The 18,725-nt window shown below is 42.3% G+C and overlaps 1 protein-coding gene across 2 annotated transcripts in view; it reads right to left on the reverse strand.

Annotated features, from left to right (window-relative positions):
- Positions 1-529: 529 nt before the first annotated feature.
- Positions 530-18,725, reverse strand: part of ASB7 (ankyrin repeat and SOCS box containing 7) — a 155,975-nt gene continuing 137,779 nt past the window's right edge. For both annotated transcript variants that reach the window (XM_069625029.1, XM_069625030.1), the window contains exon 5: positions 530-9,650. In XM_069625029.1, the coding sequence (XP_069481130.1) occupies positions 9,511-9,650 (140 nt within the window). In that variant the 3' untranslated portion in view covers positions 530-9,510. The remainder of the gene's footprint in view (positions 9,651-18,725) is intronic.

An 18,725-nucleotide genomic window follows, 5' to 3' on the forward strand; every position in this document is an offset into this window, starting at 1 on the left:
GGGGATGGGGGGGGCAGGGAGGCGGGAGGGTAGCCACACATTCACCCAGCATTTTATTATTCTCGTAAAATACAAGGACAATAAATGTTTGTATGTCTCAAAGCCTCAGGGTTGAATGGCCCATGTGCCTGGAGGAAAGGAGACTAGGAGTAGTACAGTGGACACTAAAGTGACTTTCTTTCCACACACCAGAAGACAGGCGTTTGTTTTTCGTGCCTACAGATTCCGCAACCACCTTCCTCAGCAGATCCAGACCATATGGAATTAATGTATAAGAGCAGGCGCTTTCAACACATTTAAGAACATGCGATTCTCCCATTGGTCCCCTCTTTCCAGGACACAACTAAAGAGAAACTTATGGTTAACTTTGAGCGCTACACAAAACCATGATAAACCTGGTTATGTAATTCTCACAAGTTAATCACAAAGAAATATGTTAACCTTCTGGCGTGTACAGTGCTCTATAACACCCTTTGCATTGAATAGTAGAGTTTGAAATTAATCACAAGAAATAAGAGACAGAGACAAATAGGTTTTCCAGGTTTTTTTTTTTTGTTGTAAAAATCCAAAAACGAAGACAAAGCAAATGTACATTACAAAAGGTGAACCAAATACATTATGCGAATAACCAAAAACGGGAGTTGAAAACCTTACAGGCACGTGAAAAGGTCCACTATCCAGATGTTATCAAAAGTTAGAAATGTCCCATTTTCTTTGCATTCGTCAAACCTCGCACAACAAATCAGGTCTGTTGAAGGTGTGAGCACCAACAGAAAACATCCATTGCTACAACCATGATCTCTTGGCCATGGCTTGCACACCAGGTCACAAGAAAACACGGGGCACAGACATTAACAAGGTGAGTTTAAACTGTACCCAATAACGGTAATAACGAAGCTAGCTTACAGCAGGCGATGAAAGGTGACATTTTTGTTTGAAAGGGAATTGAATATAGCATTGCATGGATTCCTGAACCAAAGTTCTGTTCTTCGAATTTGAATGAATATCGACTTGCCCAGTTGTAATAATCAATGCCTCATGGCCTGTCCCTTTGCACATTTTCGATGAACACTTTCAACATCTGTGGAAGGAAATGTCTACATGTAAACGGCAAAACGGCAGCCACACAAACTAGCAGGGTCATACAAGTGTCATTCTCTCCTGCTATCAAAGACAGAATACCACCACTGGCCAAATTACGCAAGATACAGGGGCAACTCCGGAAGTATGCCTTTCCAGCTTCACATCAATAAGACCAACACAGCAAATTACATTTGGCGCACCCTTAGTTTTAGGTACTTTCATGCCTGTGTGCCTTATCAGGAAGAGAATCAAGCAAGGAGAAAGGGTTTTATTACCATTTAGAAACCTCAAACAAGCGTTTTATTTTAATGGCTGGGTAACTTCAATTTTGGTGCTTTTTGAGACCTGTGAAGCGAAGCTGTCACGCCGAAAGCAGCAGAACCTATTGTACTGAAGCAGGATTCGGGTACATGACCTGGGAAAGTCACTTAGACCGACCTCCTGCCTGCAACAATACTTTGTATACTAGCGGCAGGCAGTGAGTTGGCAAACACATATCTGAGACCACGTTCTACAGCCTTCGTCAGAGAGGGATTGGTATCCTATTGTAGACCACATCAGTGAAATCCAAACATACATGTGTGGTGCAAGGAATGATATAGAAAAACAACAAAAGCACCCACGGTACTTCAATCTATTCAGAGAGTTTCATACTTTTTGAATAGCTTAAAATTATGGCATTTAAATAATCTAAAAATTGCTCTTACTCTGCTGTACATTTATAAACAAATATATACACAACTAGGTTTCTCCTCTTATAGGGAAGAAGCATCTTATGTTATAACCAGGATGGTCCACCTGGCTTTGGATCTTTGCTGCCTTTAAGAAATAAGGTATGTATGAGGTGACGGCTGGCTCAGTGGTAGCGCCAAGTGGCCTGTGACCAGCAACAGGATCAAGACTTCTGACTGCTCAATCCTTGTAGAGCTAATCGTTCCTTGGCCCAGGGTAGGAATGTAGACAATGCAACAGTTGCCAGCAGGCTCAAACAGCATCATGGCAGAGGTTGAACAAGTCTGGGGGCATTGGCAGAGAGGGAATCACACATTGTTCCAGCTCAGCAGGGAGTCGCTCCTTCAGTCCTCACAATGTCTTTGTAAACGATAACTGTAGACCGTCATTTCTCGGTCTGACTGGAAGATGACAAGTAGTGGGACGCAAAGAAGAATAGAGGGCTGGACGATGTATTGACCTTAGCGTGGGACATGAGCTCTATGGCAGAGAAACATTCTCCAACTGGGTGGCACATTTCCTGTGTAATTCACCTTCAGGGGAGGGGCCAGAAGGAAGCAACAATGCAGTGATATTCTGTGACTACTGCATGCCACCTCCGTTGTGTGCAGCTTTGCTGTGCAGCGAGTGCCGCTCCATAGGATGGCGTAACAGTAAACCAGAGAAATGCTACAGGGAAAAGGTCCTTAGGAAATAGCACGACTTGTTTCAGTTATAAAAGGAATATAAACTAGGATGCAGCAAAACATCCAGTTATTGGTTGCCATCAGTTTCTTTTTTTTCATATATTTACACATCCCAGACCAAAGATCCGAGAATAAATAAAACGAGGTTAACTGTTGAAACGGCCTGTGGTCACTTTGCAAATCATTCACATCCAAATCGATTTTGGATCATTAAATAACATTAAATAAAAAAAAAAGTCATACCTAAATAGAAGAAGCATTTCACAAAAGGTGGATAGGCTTGTCTATGGGTGGTTTACAAAAGAATTTGCAGATGGTTAAGGTCAGGTCCCAGAAGATCAAATCTCACAAATGGAATAATAGAAACACACACACAGCAGTTTTAAAGTCCAGCCAGAGAGACTTTCTTTCTACATGGAAGAACCATAGCAATCAGACCAACTTGCTAAACGCGTTTTTCATCAGGCAACATAGCATTACCCACACCCTTGGGCTGTTTGTGAAAGGCTGCCCATCAGTAATGGCACTCAATTAACACCATGCCCTCTACATAACTTGTGTTCTTTTCTGCATGCACTGCATGCACTGCATGCTACCTTATAGTGCTTTTTTTTCTTTGTAGGGGGAATGGAGGACAACTCGGAGGTCTCCCCCTAACCTTTCTATTTTGGTCAAACCGTCTTAGCCCTACACCACCTTTTTGCAAGACTGGGGCACGGTTGGGTGGTCTGCTTTTTCTTCTATATCGGGAATCCCCTCAAACTCGTACGGCCCATTTTGATTTCCCCCAAGACCTATCCACACTTCGAAAGACTACCACCCCTTAAAGTCTCCTACCTACTCCCACAGCACTGCACAAACATATAAGCAGAACTCTGCAGTGTCCAGTGTGCTGCGAGCAGGCTGTTGCGGGCGTGCTCTGTATAGGGCACATGACATGGCCCAATGGACGCTGGAACATGTTGATCTTGCACTGTTTTGGTTTCCAAATTTAGACCAATTAAAAACAATGCATTTAGTCCCTTTTTCACGTGAAAAATTTAACAAAAGGCGTGCAATAATTAAACAACAAAATTGGTCCATATAAACTCAAGTCTACATTTTTTGCCCAGGGCAAGAGACAACTGTGTTGTAAATAGGTACTGCAGTAGGTTATTCGAAGTGGGGGGTAGGAAGATCTAACAGGTGCCAAAGGTTTCAAATAGGAACAAACCTATTATGGAAAGAACACCCAAGAGAAAATAAACCCAATTCTTTGAGTTGCATAAGACCAATCAACAAGTATCTGTGATCAGCGATATCTACAAGTCACTAAAATTAGCAACCTGTTTTCAGCTGCACTGGCACATTAGATCAGTCTCCAGAAAGAAAAATTGGTAAACTCAACAAATGAAAACAAAAGTCGAGCACCGATTTGAGCACAGATCTGCATCAGGGCACCTGTCACAAGAACACAAATGCAAATCTCAGCACGGCCTTAAAGCACAAGACTGCAGGATCTGAAAAAGACAGCATTCAGCAGAGGGCAATGGGACAGCAGGACCTTTCTGTTTTAACCAAATAGAATCCATTTTTACTTTTAGGAGTCAAGTGCTCCCCTCTACCCCCAACTTTGGGAGAGGAAATCCCCTCCCCCCCAAACAATGTGCATTGAGGAGCTCTCGGTTGCACTTGCCAGTAGCACATAAACGTCTCATAGCGGGCTCGGATTGATGCTAGCAGACAAGCAAATCCAAGTATGGTTTCCTGCTCGGGAACGACTCTGGTCAGAAATTAACCAGATCAGAAAACCGAGGCAGTTTGTCAAATGGCTCAAGATGTGCGTTTTTGGATATTAATGCAGTAGATGTCTTTAGTGGCAGTCTGATTGCACAGCACTTAACCATGCACTTCACACTCTTATCCCTCCACATTAGTTTGGTAGTGCTCATTAACAGAGGCATTCTACTCTGGCCTCAAACAATTGTGGGAGCGGGATAGGTAAATTCAAACACAGTAGAGATAGCAAGGTGATCCAGGAAGGGGACAAAAGGAAAATGATGAAATTGCAGGGACATTACTTCCAAGAAGAGAAGCATAAAAGGGTACGAATGTCTGAGAGCTGCCCGAACAAACAAATGGTCACACACACCTTGGGAGTAGAAGGGGCTGTCTACAGAATACAATACAGAAAAAAAGGTCAACCAGCCAAACAGTGAATTTTTGGCTTTTGAGCGTGATTTTCGCAACAGGACACCGAAAAAAAAAAAAGCACAGGACTTTTTCTATTTATTTACTATGAACTCACCACGGAGCTCCATTGCTGCTTGTTTGGATATTTAAACAGGCATTCAAATCAAGGTGCTTCATTTAGGGACACTATGGCAATCATGCCCCAAGACCCCCTGCTATTTCCTCTTCCCTCATTGTTAACTATCCTGAACAGCCAGTTTCAAAACTGCACTGTGACAGGGTTCAAGAAAATGCAGAGCACTGCTCCAAGTGATTGACTCGAACACTATGGAAGAGGCCTGCATATTAATGCTTGATTTGCAAGCAGCAGACCTAGCGATACACCGGGCAACACACAAGACATTAAGCTCTGTAAACTGACATTTTGCATAAACATAAAAAGAATACCTCTAGGACTTGCTCGACAGCTTCTGGCGTAGTCACATTTGAAACAAGGCCACGAAAGGCAAGAACTAAGATGGGCATGAAATGATCCAGAGAAACATACATTTCCATCATGCGTGGGTTTAAAAAGGGACAGAATCAGCTAGCAAGGTATTGCCCCAATTTATTGATTACAAAATAGAAAATTTGACTTTCAATGGTGCATTTGCCAAGGGAGAGTGTACAATAGTTTCAAAAATGATCTTTAATCCTTGTACACTAATTCAATCTCTTTTTTTCCAACTTTAACTGTGGAGAGCCTCTAATCTACGTCTACTTCGCTAGTGCCACGTTTTTTTAGTAAGCGTAATGTGCAATAGAATAAGTAACACTACACAGAAAAAAACAAAAAAAACTGCTGTATATTAACCCAAAGAAGTGAGGCAATAATTAATATGAAAAACACAAGATGTCAGTTACCTGCTAAGGTGTGCATTGGAGATAGCCCTGGCCTTAAGCAACATATTGTGATGAAAGGTTTTACTTTGCCAATGCCTTAGACAACCTTGGGAGTATAAAACTGTGTGCCCTCAATGCCTTATGCAACCAAGAAAGAGGTGCAACTGCGTGTGCAGTCAATACCAAATAGCCTTGTGGGGTAAACTACGCTCTAACAAAACACAGCTGTGTGGGATTCAGGACGGTTCCAAATCCTTCATTATCCCGTCAACAGCTTAGAAAACCCTGTAGATGTGAACAATGTACTCCCAATAACTTAAAAACAACTTTTGGAACGTGCGATTGCGTGCCACCAATAGATTAAACAACTTTTATGAATGGAGAAATATGCATGTTAAGCAATTTAGAGCTAAAAATACTATGCCACAACCAGTTACGTGATTGTGTGTGCCAGCATTGTTTATTCCAATTTACACAAGTGTGCAAAGTCAATGAATTACACAACCGTGTAGAAACTAGAAGGCAACTAGTTTTCATAAAAAGAAAAACAAATGGGTGAGCACAAATCAAGGATATTTCGGATAAAGAGTTTGATAAATCTTTAGTTGCTGTAGTTTGAATTGTCATTGGCTAAAGTCCAGGTCCTCAGCGAATATACCTTCTAAAAGGATTTTGTAGGACTAGCAAATATGGTTCAGTTCCCCAGATTTCGGAAGCTGTATAATCTAGCAAAAAAGCAAACTGATACTCTATTAGATGGTGGATGCAAGGAGATAATTTGTCTAGAGGAAACCTGATCCTTTTTCTCTCCAAAGCTGCTAGTGTGACACGGGGGTCACATCAATTGAGGCCCATTTTAGGAAGGGGACTACATGAAGGAAAAAACATTTAAAAAGGTCAAAACAAACCAGAGAGAAATACACACACCTGACAACTATGAGGTTGTAACTTTTTTTCCCTCACCTTTTCCCATTCTTACACACATTTCCATTAGAGTCTGAGGATCTGCGAGGCTTCTGGAATACAAGGAGCAGCAGAAGGCCTGCAACATTTGCGTAACCAACAAAGGCAAGGAAAGCCAAAGTGCATTAGGGAACAAAATAAATATCAAGATCGTAATATGGGCTAAAAGAGGTGAACATTTAGAAAGTCAACTTAGGTCACAGGGACATTCCCATTACCTGAAACAAGCCACAATAGTTGCCAGACTTTGATTATGCAAATTATAAGAAGCTAAAAATTGATAATGGTGATGGAGATACGTACCCATGAAGGCGAACAATTAAGCCAAATGTTTCAATGAAATGCCACATGGTGGTAGGATAATGCTCTTAAAAGGACACTGCATTTCCGTACCATGCACAAAACAGTCTAAAAAAAAGTGTAGCAGTCTGAAATTCTTACACCCAGAGGTCCATGAAAATAAAGAAAGGAATACTAAAGTGCAAGCACAACGATTCCTTGAAAGAACTACAAATTAAGTGGCTGTGAACGCACAAATTTGCATAAACCTGCTAAATCGTTTCAAAAACTATAGTGTTCCCTTTCATTTCTGCTTAAGAAATTCTTTGCGAACTAAAAGAAGTGTAGCAAATGGTTTATGCTGATCAGGTTAAAGAACGGTCCACGGAAAAGGAAGACACCCAAATACGAGTGGAAAATCATAGCCAGTGGTTGGTAGAAGAAACATTTAAAATGAGGATATTTTGTGTTAAGATCTAAATTGGCTCACTTCTTGGTGCTGATCAATGCAACCGATTTTCTTGCTACAGGCTGTGCTGCTATTTAGTTAACTCACTATTTGTCAGGTGATGGCCTACAAACCCCCATTTAGAAATACCCTAAACCTAATTTGAAAGGCTGGGTCTTCATACTTCAGCTTTTAATACTTCATACAAAAACACATGGCTAGGCATGTGCAAGTACGTTTAAACGGAGATACATAATTTTAGAGCAGTGTTCTGCAACCGCTGGATCTCCAGATGTTTTGGACTTGAACTTCCCAGCCCTAGCACACAGTCAATGGTAAGGGGTCATGGGTGTCACAGTCCAAAACATCTGGCGATGCAAAGGTCTCAGGCGTTCGTTTTAGAGGATGAATGTCACACAATGACTTGAGGATGTTAGTTCACATTCTCGAGCCATCCTCGGGAATCACAGGTTTCTGTTTAAAAGTCAACAGATGTTGATGAAATACATCCCTTCAAGGCATTAAATATATTGAAACACTAAGGTAGCGATACAGCTCTCTTGGACACCAACAAGATATTGCCCATTATAAATCATTGAAGGCCGACTTCCACCCCACGTGAATTATTCCATAAAAAAGGTATTTATGATAAGAATGTAAACTATAAACAATCAATCACACACCACAAGTAGACTCTTGTAGACCTCTTCAAATGAAATGACCCATCTAATCTTGCTATTGCTAGTCCAGTCATTGAGGCAGATTGACAAAACCCAGATTGAAAATCTGTGAGGCACACTTTACACCACATTGGTTCTGTACTATCAAAAAGGGCATGTCTGGTGGGTCTGGTGAGCAAGGTAAATGCTGCACAGCTCCACACTCCCTGCAAAACTATTGAGCACTGGAATAACAGTTCAGCATTGGTTCTGTTGCCCGCATGTGGAGGGTGAGAGCAAACGTAGATTGTGGTTGCAAGCAGAACCAGCCTCCCTCAGGCGTACACACACACATATATATATATATATATATATATATATATATACACACACAATTTTCGGCAATGCCACGGCTTTCCTTTCCAGCCCTAATTAAAATTAGTACAAAAGCGATAAGGATGACCAAAACTCAAGCAAGAAGGCGGGAATATACCAAAGTGTACAGCATCTTCCCCGCCCTGGGAACGCTGGGATTGGAATAGTGGCAGGAGGGAAAGGGTAGCTCAGCACAGTCATACGCTGATCTCCAGGATGCCAAGGCATTGGACTAGATGGGTTCCTGGGTGTGCACCTTCATGCTCAATTTGTGCATGTATTGATTGTGCGTGTGCTGAACAACTGGCTTGTAACTCGTAGCATGCACAAACGCAGCCCCCTCCCACACCCAACTTGCACTACGCACAACACCAGTGCCTTCTTATGGAGACCTTGCATGTCATCACATAGGGCTGAAGAACGCGGTTTCGGCCTTTCTTTTGGAGAAGGCCCATCTTGGCTCCCTGAAAAATCTTTCTAAACGGGAGAGCTTAGAAGGAAGTCAAAACATTGCCTTGAAGCACAAACTTAAACAGCAATATCAGACTGGGTTAGTTCTAGTTTAACTGCCAAGAGTCCTGGATTTCCTGGCTCACAGCAACAATAAACAGATTGTAGACACAAAATCCACCATGCTGAAACTTCAGAGGCCGAGTCGAATGACTGACCAGCTTGGAACCTTGCTAGAAATCATTGCGCGGCCAATTACAGTACAACAAGAGATTAGGAAACCTTGCAGCCCCCTGCAGAGTTGCTGCTACCCCACAAAACAACCCTATAAAGCGGGACGTGTCATATGTTGCCTGCTAGCCTTTCTAGAGATTACTCACTGTGAAATGAAAAAAAATCTCTGGCGTAGAATTGAAAATCTTGTTGTTTCTTCTTCAAGTTTAATTTTATGTAGAAAAAAAAGCAGACATGCTTGTGATTCCTTTCCCCTTCTTTGCCTCTTTAGACAAGTTAGCTTATATTTTAACTGAACAGAACCCCACCAATGAGCCATGGAAGCTTACACATTAGAAACCTTGGACCAGTAAACCAAAATTAAGCCCTTCTAGCAAGCGTTCTTAAAAAAAAACAGGAAAAAATAGAAACTGTATATCTGCTTTCTGACTTCGAACCAAATCAGAAATTGCATAGGATATACTTTTGTGCAAGTCCACCATCGGCGTTGTTCCTTTGCAATATCACTCCATATCATGTCCCTCCTAGAAAACGTCTGCTGGCACAGTCAGATGTCATCAAATTTGTGTTTTAAGTAGTCTTTCATGACCTTGGCAATGGGTAGTTCATCAAGCAGCTTCAGGCTTTGAAGGCCTATGTACTGACGAATTTTTATTCGGCACAGATCTTGTAAATTCCTGGGTTGCCCTGTAAGAAAAAGAAAACTAATTATACAACAAGAAATGGAGAAAACCTTTTTCATACTAGATACAATGGTCAGAAATCTGCCAAAGAACAGACCAATTTAAGGGCATTGCCTGACATTTTAGGCACGTGACCATAATGCGGAAAGTGGGAAGGTTGGGTATTCCAGTGGATAGATCAGGTTATAGCATAGTTATACAGTGCAGCGCAGCCAGTAGGTCAACCCAACCGTGTAGTTGTGACAAAACGGTTACCTCAACTATGGACCTTAACCCTCAAAGCTATAGTGGCTCCATGTAACAGTGCTATTTGGTGAAAACAAAAAACATGTTCTCTTTGTCCATACTGCTAGAATCAACAACAAGGATTCCAGAACGTCCTTTCCTTTAATGGCTGCTCGGTTGGCATTTGAGACCCATTTTGACATTATTCACTTGATGACCTTTTTTAATAGAAATACTTTCTGATCACAAACATAGATGGTGCAAAGATCGATGCACATATTTATAAATTCTGATCCTATTCCCACAGCGACTCCTCTGGTTATATTCACAGGCCATCAATCGAGCAGGACATAGTTAAGCAAGGTAGACGCTCAGCCGAACTATCACAATACAGTCAGTGTCACCTTGCATTGACCTCTTTTTGCACTCATTGTGGCTCATGGGGATCAGGGAGGGCGGAAGGTTGAATAGGAGTCATTATTATGCATTTTTGTAATGCACAGCACGCCCATGGGCCCCAGTGCACCTCATCACGGCCCTAGACCCAGTTATTCCCCAGAGCTGCTTCAATACACTCCACAGTCCTGCCCATGCAACATCTTTGTCCCTCTGCCGTAACTTCAACCCACTTAGGGGCGGAGGGTGGTAGTGATCCATCAAACTGTTGCCAGAAAATACCTCTCCTCTGCATCCAGTTTTCCTTGAGTTATGGCATCACAGCAGTGATCCCACAATCCCTTGGAAGGGAGATTATGTCTACATTCCAGATTCTCCTCTGTCTTCCTATCAGAAGACTAGGCTGAACAGCCACTTCAACTCACAAGTAGATCGCGTAAGGATACCAAGTGCACAACTCCAGCAAGTAAACAGGCCTACCACTAGCTATGGCATCACTCACTCATCCACCTTCGAGATCTTCGGCTGATGCGAGCAAAAGCCTAAACAAGACTAAAAGAGCCTAGGGCGCTTCCCTCCAAGAAGGAGACGTGTTCTGGCAGTGCATCTGCTAACTGCAGGGACGTCTGTAGAGTCAGAGTACAGTGTATGCCCCCATCCTCGTAGCACAGGGAGAAGAAGCACTTTATAATGTGTGCTTCAGTGATTTCAAAGCCAGCATGGGCCTGAACTACTGGCAGATCAGGCCTGCCAGACTGCCCCTACCGGCAGACTCTGAGGAACCCAGTGCGGAAAAAATGCCAGAGCTGGCAGTACCAGTTATTTTACCACCATTTTTTCCAAGACCGGGTTACTCGTAATGAGGTCCTGTCTTGATAAATAGGACTTGCTGGTCGATTGCATACAATTAGAATTTTGCGGCAAGGCTTAAAAGCAATCAGGATCCAGTTTTGATAAAATTGTGGGGACCAAGAACGACCTGGTAGTACCTTTATGTGGAAAATATTTGCCAAGCTTTGTGTGGTGGGTTTGGATCCCCAGCAAATCTCACTGACAGATGGAACTCATGATTTAGTAAGAAATGTACGGAAGCCAAAGAGTATTTGAATACAAAGTTGAAAGTTAACAAATCACTGAGCAAGGACGACCTTGCCAAACAAACTGGATTACAGATCCCTACAGTAAGGAGTAAAAGGGAAGCATAAAATCAGTAACCACAGTATCCTTAACAAAAGACTTCTGTATCGGATGTAGCAATTCCGGCCAGCCAAGGTGTGGCATACCAACTTGGAGAATCTCTATTCTGGCTTTGATGTGCATAAAATACTGTGTAGATTAGCAGTTGCATCCTCGTCCCTCAACTATGTGGATGAGGGTTTCAGGGTTTCCCAGACTTGAGTTGGCTACCACTTTAAATTCACAGAAAGCCAAAGCTTCTGGAAAGGTACTTCTTGCTGCATTGGAAGAAAGGGCCACAGATCAGAATTGAATTACTGTGATGCAAGGGAGTTTTCAGAAAAACAACGGAATAAAGCAGATTTCTTTTAACATTGTGTTGATTCTGAAATCTATGGTGCTAAAGAAAACGCCCTTTTTCCAGTTTTTATCGATTTAAAAAAGAAAACTCAACAGAACAGTCAGCATAGTTAAACTCTGGAAAGTCCAAAAGGTTGAAGGCATTGGCGCCTCACAACAATACAGCACGAGTTACGCTTGGTCAAGGAAGTGAATGCACTAATAGATTCTGGCTCGATATTGCCATAATGCTGTTAATTACTGGCAGAAATTAAAGTATATGGTGCTCCAAAATAGGGTTCCTACTTTAGGTAGATGTCATCCTTATCGAAATGCTTATTGCTATTAAAAAAAAAGGCCATGTAGTGGGATGATTTTCTAACAAAAGGAAACTTGTGGCCAATGAAGAAAAGAACTTTGCATGATTTATCTCAGAAAAGTTCTATAAAGTTCATTTGAGAGTCAATGGGGGAGCAACCGTCAAATTTAATATTTTCATTATCTAGGATTTAGGTTTGCGGCTAATGGTCTTGGTCTAACCCATTATAGCACAGTGGGTTTTCCGCGAGCCGAAGACCAGGGCAACTATTTGTCACAATGACCATGGATGGATGATAAAATTCCTCCATCAAATGAAGAGCAGAGAGCTCCTGTTATGTGTGCATTTTATATGGGACAAAGCTCTGGTAACATGTACCAATTAAGCCTCTTGTGTGGGGTAAAAAAAATTGTTTATTTTAATATTACGTCCTGCCTAAAAATAGTCCTATAGTTCTCGGACAATTTGAGTTGGTGCAGTATCCGATTTTATGCAAAGTTTGCTTCAAGCTCCTTTGTTCTGGCTATGTAAGCACTTTGGATTAAAGGGCTATATAACTTCAATAAATACAAGTATAAACACAACACCTAATTTAGTTCTCCATAGATATACACTATGTGGTCAAGCCAGTTCTGCTTGGAGAGTCTTTGGGAAATGGCATTTGGATGAAAATAAAAGTCTGATCAAAAGAATCTCAACGTTATGCATGTATTGAACTTACATACAGCTTTGCCCTGCAGAAACTTGCAAAACTGTCAAAGTTGCATACGAGGAATGGGAGATGGCACATTTAATAACTGGCAGTGCTGGCGGCCCTTAAAAGCATCCCTAATTTGTTTTACAAATCAGCCTGGGGCTGTGAATCTTCTTTCAGAGGGTTAATTAATCACTGTAAATGATGATTGTTTGCCAAATGTAGGTTTAATATTTAACAATTAGCTGCATTTCCCTTTAAAAGTTGTAAAGATTCCTCTGACAAATGCCTATTCTTTATAGAGGCAGTAGAGACCCACTTATTGCTTATTCCTCGGTCCTCTACAGAAGATCTAGGAATAAAATGATTTCTCTGGTTTCTGATGCTTTTGTGTTTTTAAAGCTGCCTTTTAGTCAACATATAGTTTTATCAAATGCAAATTATTTGGATTGGACTTGATGTTGGCATACATTTTGAAATTGTGTTCGTAGCTGCTAAGTTTATTATGTCTATCTAGTCTTCACTTGACACAGGAAATGCTAATCTACATTTTCTTTTTCAAACATTTATATATTTAGTTTTACTGTTGGATATTACATTTTGTTTACTATCGGGATATCATGTAACTAACAGACACAAATACTCTAACAGTCAAGCAATAGGATCAGTAATTAGGGAGGAGGTGGGGGGGGTCAGACGGCTGCACGAGGGGGAACCTTGGGGTTCTACACTACATGAAGTAGGTAATAAGTGAAGAGGACCCAAGCACCTTTCGGACTTGGATGAGGGTGGATCAGAGACTCATGTGGACAGGTATGAGGTCACAGCCTGATGGCATAGACCAAACATGCCTGTGTGTTTTCATTTTTGTAGCTCTAATCTGGCTAGGTCCTGGCTTCCAGGGAAGGTGACCTTGGCAGTCAAGTAGATGGAGGAAACATGCAAATGTGTAAGTGATGCAGCTAATCATGAAGCAGTCATGTGCTTGCAGCGGAAACCAACGTAGTTCAATGATTGGGGGCATAATGTGGTCCCATTTTCTGAGGCGTTTGATGAGGTAAGCTGCGGAATGGAAGACTCTGATCTTTGGTGCCAGGGTGGAATTGGGTAGGGCAGTAACCAGAGAGTTTCCACCGCCTAAGTGAGAAAGGACAAGGGTTTGCACCATGGATCAGAACTCATCACCTAGAATGAAGGCTTGATTTTCTGCAATAGATAGCAAAGAAAGCCCAGAGGGCTTTATAAAAGCTGCGTACATTTTGAAGGAGAGATCACGCTCAATGTGGATTTGCAGGGACTTAGGTGCATGTTCTCAGCTCCAGGGTGAAAACATCAGACAGGTCTGGATGTGGGTGTATTCAGCATTTTGTAGAAGAGGAATACAGTTTCTTTCAGGGCTCAGTTTGAGATTATGCGCTGGGCATCCAGGTTTGTAATATGGCGAGACAGGCCTAAGCTGGTGGATCCCCTTGTAGAAAGATTTTGAGACAGAGCACCACCTATGTATCGGTGGATGTTGAGGTTTGCGAGGAGGAAACCCAAGGATTCCATGTAGAAGTTCAAGATCAAGGGTGAGAGGATGGCTCCTTGTGAGCCTCTACAAGTGGCAAGTGGGGGTTCAAAAGGAGTGGTCTGGAGGTACTTATCTGGACAAATTGATGGTGGTATTCTAGGTATGAGGGCAAACCACTGGAGGACAGTCTCCCCAATCGCCCTGTGGTTCTGTGGTAAGTATGGGATTTATAAAGGATTAACCTAGCTAGGAAGCAAGGAAGTGTTGTGCGCAGAGGATGGACATTGGGGTTGCAAGAGTTCAGGGGTAGCAAATGAGCTTGGATATAGAGTGGCAGAGGCAGCTCCAGAGGGTGAGCATCACAGTTAGGTGGAGCAATCCATGATTAGTGAAATATGTTTTTTTTAAAGAGTAGGGTCTGCTGATCCTTCTTCAAGTGCAGGCTAGAGGGGGGCGATATGCCAATGAGGCTTGATAATCCACTGTCGAAAGCTGCAGATGGTTAGGAGTACCAGAGGGCAGGGGGGGTGCACATCAAGGATACAGAGAGCGTGGTCTACCATTTGGATGGTGCCAGTCTCAGTCTGGGCCCGTAGGCAGATTGGTAGGTCTGTAGGGATTTTTTAGTGTCAATGGGATAATCTGAGTGGTTACATCTCTTTAAAAGATCTTACCAAGGAAAGGACCATGTGTGATGGGGCATAGTTGCTGATGTCGGGGGGTTGGTGTTGGACATTATTTTTAGGACTGTAGGCCTTGTATGGTTTTTAGGGTCGCATTGACAATAGCCAGCAATGGATAGAGTGCTTCTGAAGTGAGTGTCTTGAAGATGGAGGTTGGCATGTCTTCAAGAGCATGAGGTAATTTGAGGGATGCTTGAATGTTAGATTCTCCACGAATGGAGGTCATAGGGTGGTCCATGTAATTTCTCGTGGTGGGATAAGTGAGTGGTGTGGTGCATGTGTAATGTGGTCAGCATCAGTTTTGGAGAATCTTGCTGAGCTGGTCAATAAATAAGTTGTTGTTGGTGGATTTCCCGATGGGATAAGGGATTGGAGGGTCTGTGAGAGGTTTGATGTGCCATGAGGGGAGTTTTGCTTTCATTGTCAAATTCCACTTTGGTCTTCTGATAGTAGATTTATTTTGCTGTGGTGAATAGTGGCCTGTGGTCAGTCCAAAATTCGTAAAGTTGTTTAAGTTCGATCAGGTTTTGGATGTGTGCCAGGCTTCTCATGTTTTTGTGAGAATCTTCTGCTGATATTAATTTCTTGCACATACCTGGGGCAGATTGTGTGAAGGATGGTTGTTTCTCTGGCCAATGTATGATGATTTCGCTCTTCAGGGAGCTTTACATAAGGCATGGAGTCCTTGTTCTCGGATCATGAGACAGAGAGGTGAGGTGGTCATCAAGAAGTAGTTCTATAAAGAACTCTTCGAAGAGGTTGAATGTCAGGGAGCGTAGGTTGTGGATGATTGGCGTGAAACAGATGGTAAAAGAATGGTAATGAGACCAATCAATTGGTATATACATATTGTAATGGGAGGGTCAGCAAGGCAGTGACGATGATCTCTAGTATATGGTATATAGCCTTGGTGAAGTTCAGTTTATCTACTAGGCGAAGCAATACCTACTTCCTAATCTTAGAGGACCTACTGCCTTGTGGTTGAAGACGCAAAAGGAAGATACTGGCACGTGTGAACTAGCTTAGTAAAGCTGTCAATTAAGGAAGTGCTGTCTTTGGAAGAGCTGTAGATGTTGAAGGTGAATGTTTTAGTGGATGAGCTGGCAAACTACCACTTGAGTGCTTTAAAGAAGTTGGCAGCAGCTACATCCAGTCTGGTGCACAGCGAGGACGTTTTGTGGATGATGGAGAGCCCTCCCTGTCACATGTTGTACGCTGTAGCCGTTGGGGGTGAGGGAATCTAAAATGTGGGTCGAGGTGGTCTATCGATGCCACATGTACATACTGTACATTAGGTCGTTAAATTGTTTGTGGGATCCAGAGGTCCGGCCAAGGCAAACATCAGACCTCTTCTCAGAGTGTAGTTTACTCCGGTTGCTGATCAGTTCAATAATCTTATCTTTAGTGGGGAATATCAGCTCTTGCATTAGAGCTCCCTTTTGCATACTTGGGACTGGATGCAATCTGTACAGTACAGTACACCTTCACTCTATCAGGTTTAGTACTTTAATGCCTAGGGTAGGTTGCAGGAAGCTTTGCTCATCCGTTTGCCTGACGGAAAACACAGCTTTGTGTTTTCCACAGCCTCGTTCCCATCTAGGAATTCAATAGTTCATAATTCAATCACAATCCTTTTGATTTTCTTATTTTTGGTTGTTAGTGATTCTCTGGTCGAGTACCTTCCTTGTCTCCTGCATAGCAAGAACAGCACTGTCCACCTTATCTGTGATGAAAACATTAATTTAGGTTCCAACTCTAAAAGGGGAAAACTGCTGGTCCATGTAGGCGACCACGTTTGAGGCTTTTAACAAACAGCTGGCAACAAGTGTTTACATAGAACACTAAGCGCAGGACCCCACTAGTTGCTGTGCACTTACTGTTATGATTTTTCTTAAGGTAGCTATAATGCTTCTTAAGGTAGTTAGAACCAAACAAATATTTCACTGGCACACATAGCTTACTCAGGCAATAAAATATCCTCAACCTGGTTAGATTTATTTATTCATTGACAATTCCAGCAATTCTAAGCAGTTGCTCTTAGGCAACATGCTTTTCCTATTGGATGTTTTTTTATTAAATCAAACCCATGGAGCAAAATTTCAAGTTGCAAGCCATTTGCTAGCGATAAACCTTTTTTCAAAGAAGTTGCTCCCAATCTTCATTCTATACACACAGCACGCCACCACAAAGTGTCAACTATCACTAGTCATGGCTAGTAACTAGTGCAAATCTGCACCGTCAAACCCATACTGTTCATACGTTTTATAATATAGACTTTTACGCGGGAAAGTCACCCACACGGTGTGGATGCAGAGAACCTGGACGACATTTAGCAACAGTTACAAAATGTGGCTTTAATGCATAATTTCGTGTTTATGGTAGATTACTAGAAATGGCAAGTGTTCAGTGGGGAATATGTGTAATAAGGGGTCAGACATCCTCCAACGGCAGTCGAGTGGTCTTTGCTCAGCTCGTTACTTTGGCCGTTGGTCTACAGTACAGATCAATCGTTCAAAACCATTTTAACCTTCCGACGACAAAAGGAAACAGCGTTAGCAATAAACAAACCCCTTCCTAGCAGACACACACCAGACAACATCCGCTTAGCCGCTTAATACGGCTTTTTAAAAGTGTGCACTTGTGTGTCAAAATCAAACAATTACATATACTTTGTGTACATGTGTATGTGGGGTAGGAGTGGGAGATGGGGGGTGAGAGGGTGAGGGCGTGGGCCTGGTCCCCACTACATTAAATGAATGGTTGAATCAATTTCGGAAAAAAGTGCATATGCTTACAGACGTGTCTATGAAGCACCTAGAGCCCTTAGAGTACGCAGAAACTCCTTTGCATGTATTCCTCAATCCCTGCCCCTCTCGGGGTCTAAGCTATTAAAAACGTCCCTTCTCCAGAGCCACAAGAAAATGTCATGTGTGCACCCAATTATAATACTGAATGCGCTCACAATTAAAACAATATAATATTTAGTGTATTTGCAACTTTGCAAGCAAAAACTATTAACTCACCGCGTCAAATCTTGTAGACAATGACACTAGAAAGGCTACTAGGATTTAACACTGCATTCAACAGAGTGGTGTTAGGCAAGTATTTACGACCTAAATTTCCGAGGAGCAGAGGATTTACCGATACAACTATTCACAATAATGCAGGAAACTGTTTGGAAACCTTTGTCGGAGCAGGGAATGCAGTCTGACATGGAGAACTCTGACATTCTCCCAATTCATTGTGCTTCCCCCATAGACTACTTCACACCCTTATTTCCATTCCTCATGTTTCTACCAAAGATTACGTCCCTGCATCCCAGGTGCTTCCACCTACCTTAACTTATTTCCTCTCCTCTGCCCCCTTCTTCCACTCTCCCCATTTTTACATCCACTCCCGCCAGCTCCCCATCTTTAAATCAGTCCCATTCTTCATGTACTCCTCATCTTTGCTTCTATTCTGCCCTCTTGTTTTAACCAACGCAGGCTTCAATTACTCCCACCTCCTCGTGCCCAGCATTCGTAACATAGTGAGATTATACTTTAAATACTCTCCGTCTTTAGCCCCCCTCCCGCCCCCTTGCAAGTCACACCTAGATATGGAGCACGCAATCCCCTCAATAGTCAGAAGGGGCTGAAAAGTGACATATTGGCACATGCAAAAGACTGTAAATAAATAGGCTTTGCATGACTTAAAATAAAAAAAATAAGCATCTTATCTAAAGCAGCAGCAGT

The sequence above is a fragment of the Ambystoma mexicanum genome, chromosome 11 (assembly GCF_040938575.1).
Source record: "Ambystoma mexicanum isolate Mex_15411 chromosome 11, UKY_AmexF1_1, whole genome shotgun sequence".
Lineage (NCBI taxonomy): Eukaryota > Metazoa > Chordata > Amphibia > Caudata > Ambystomatidae > Ambystoma > Ambystoma mexicanum.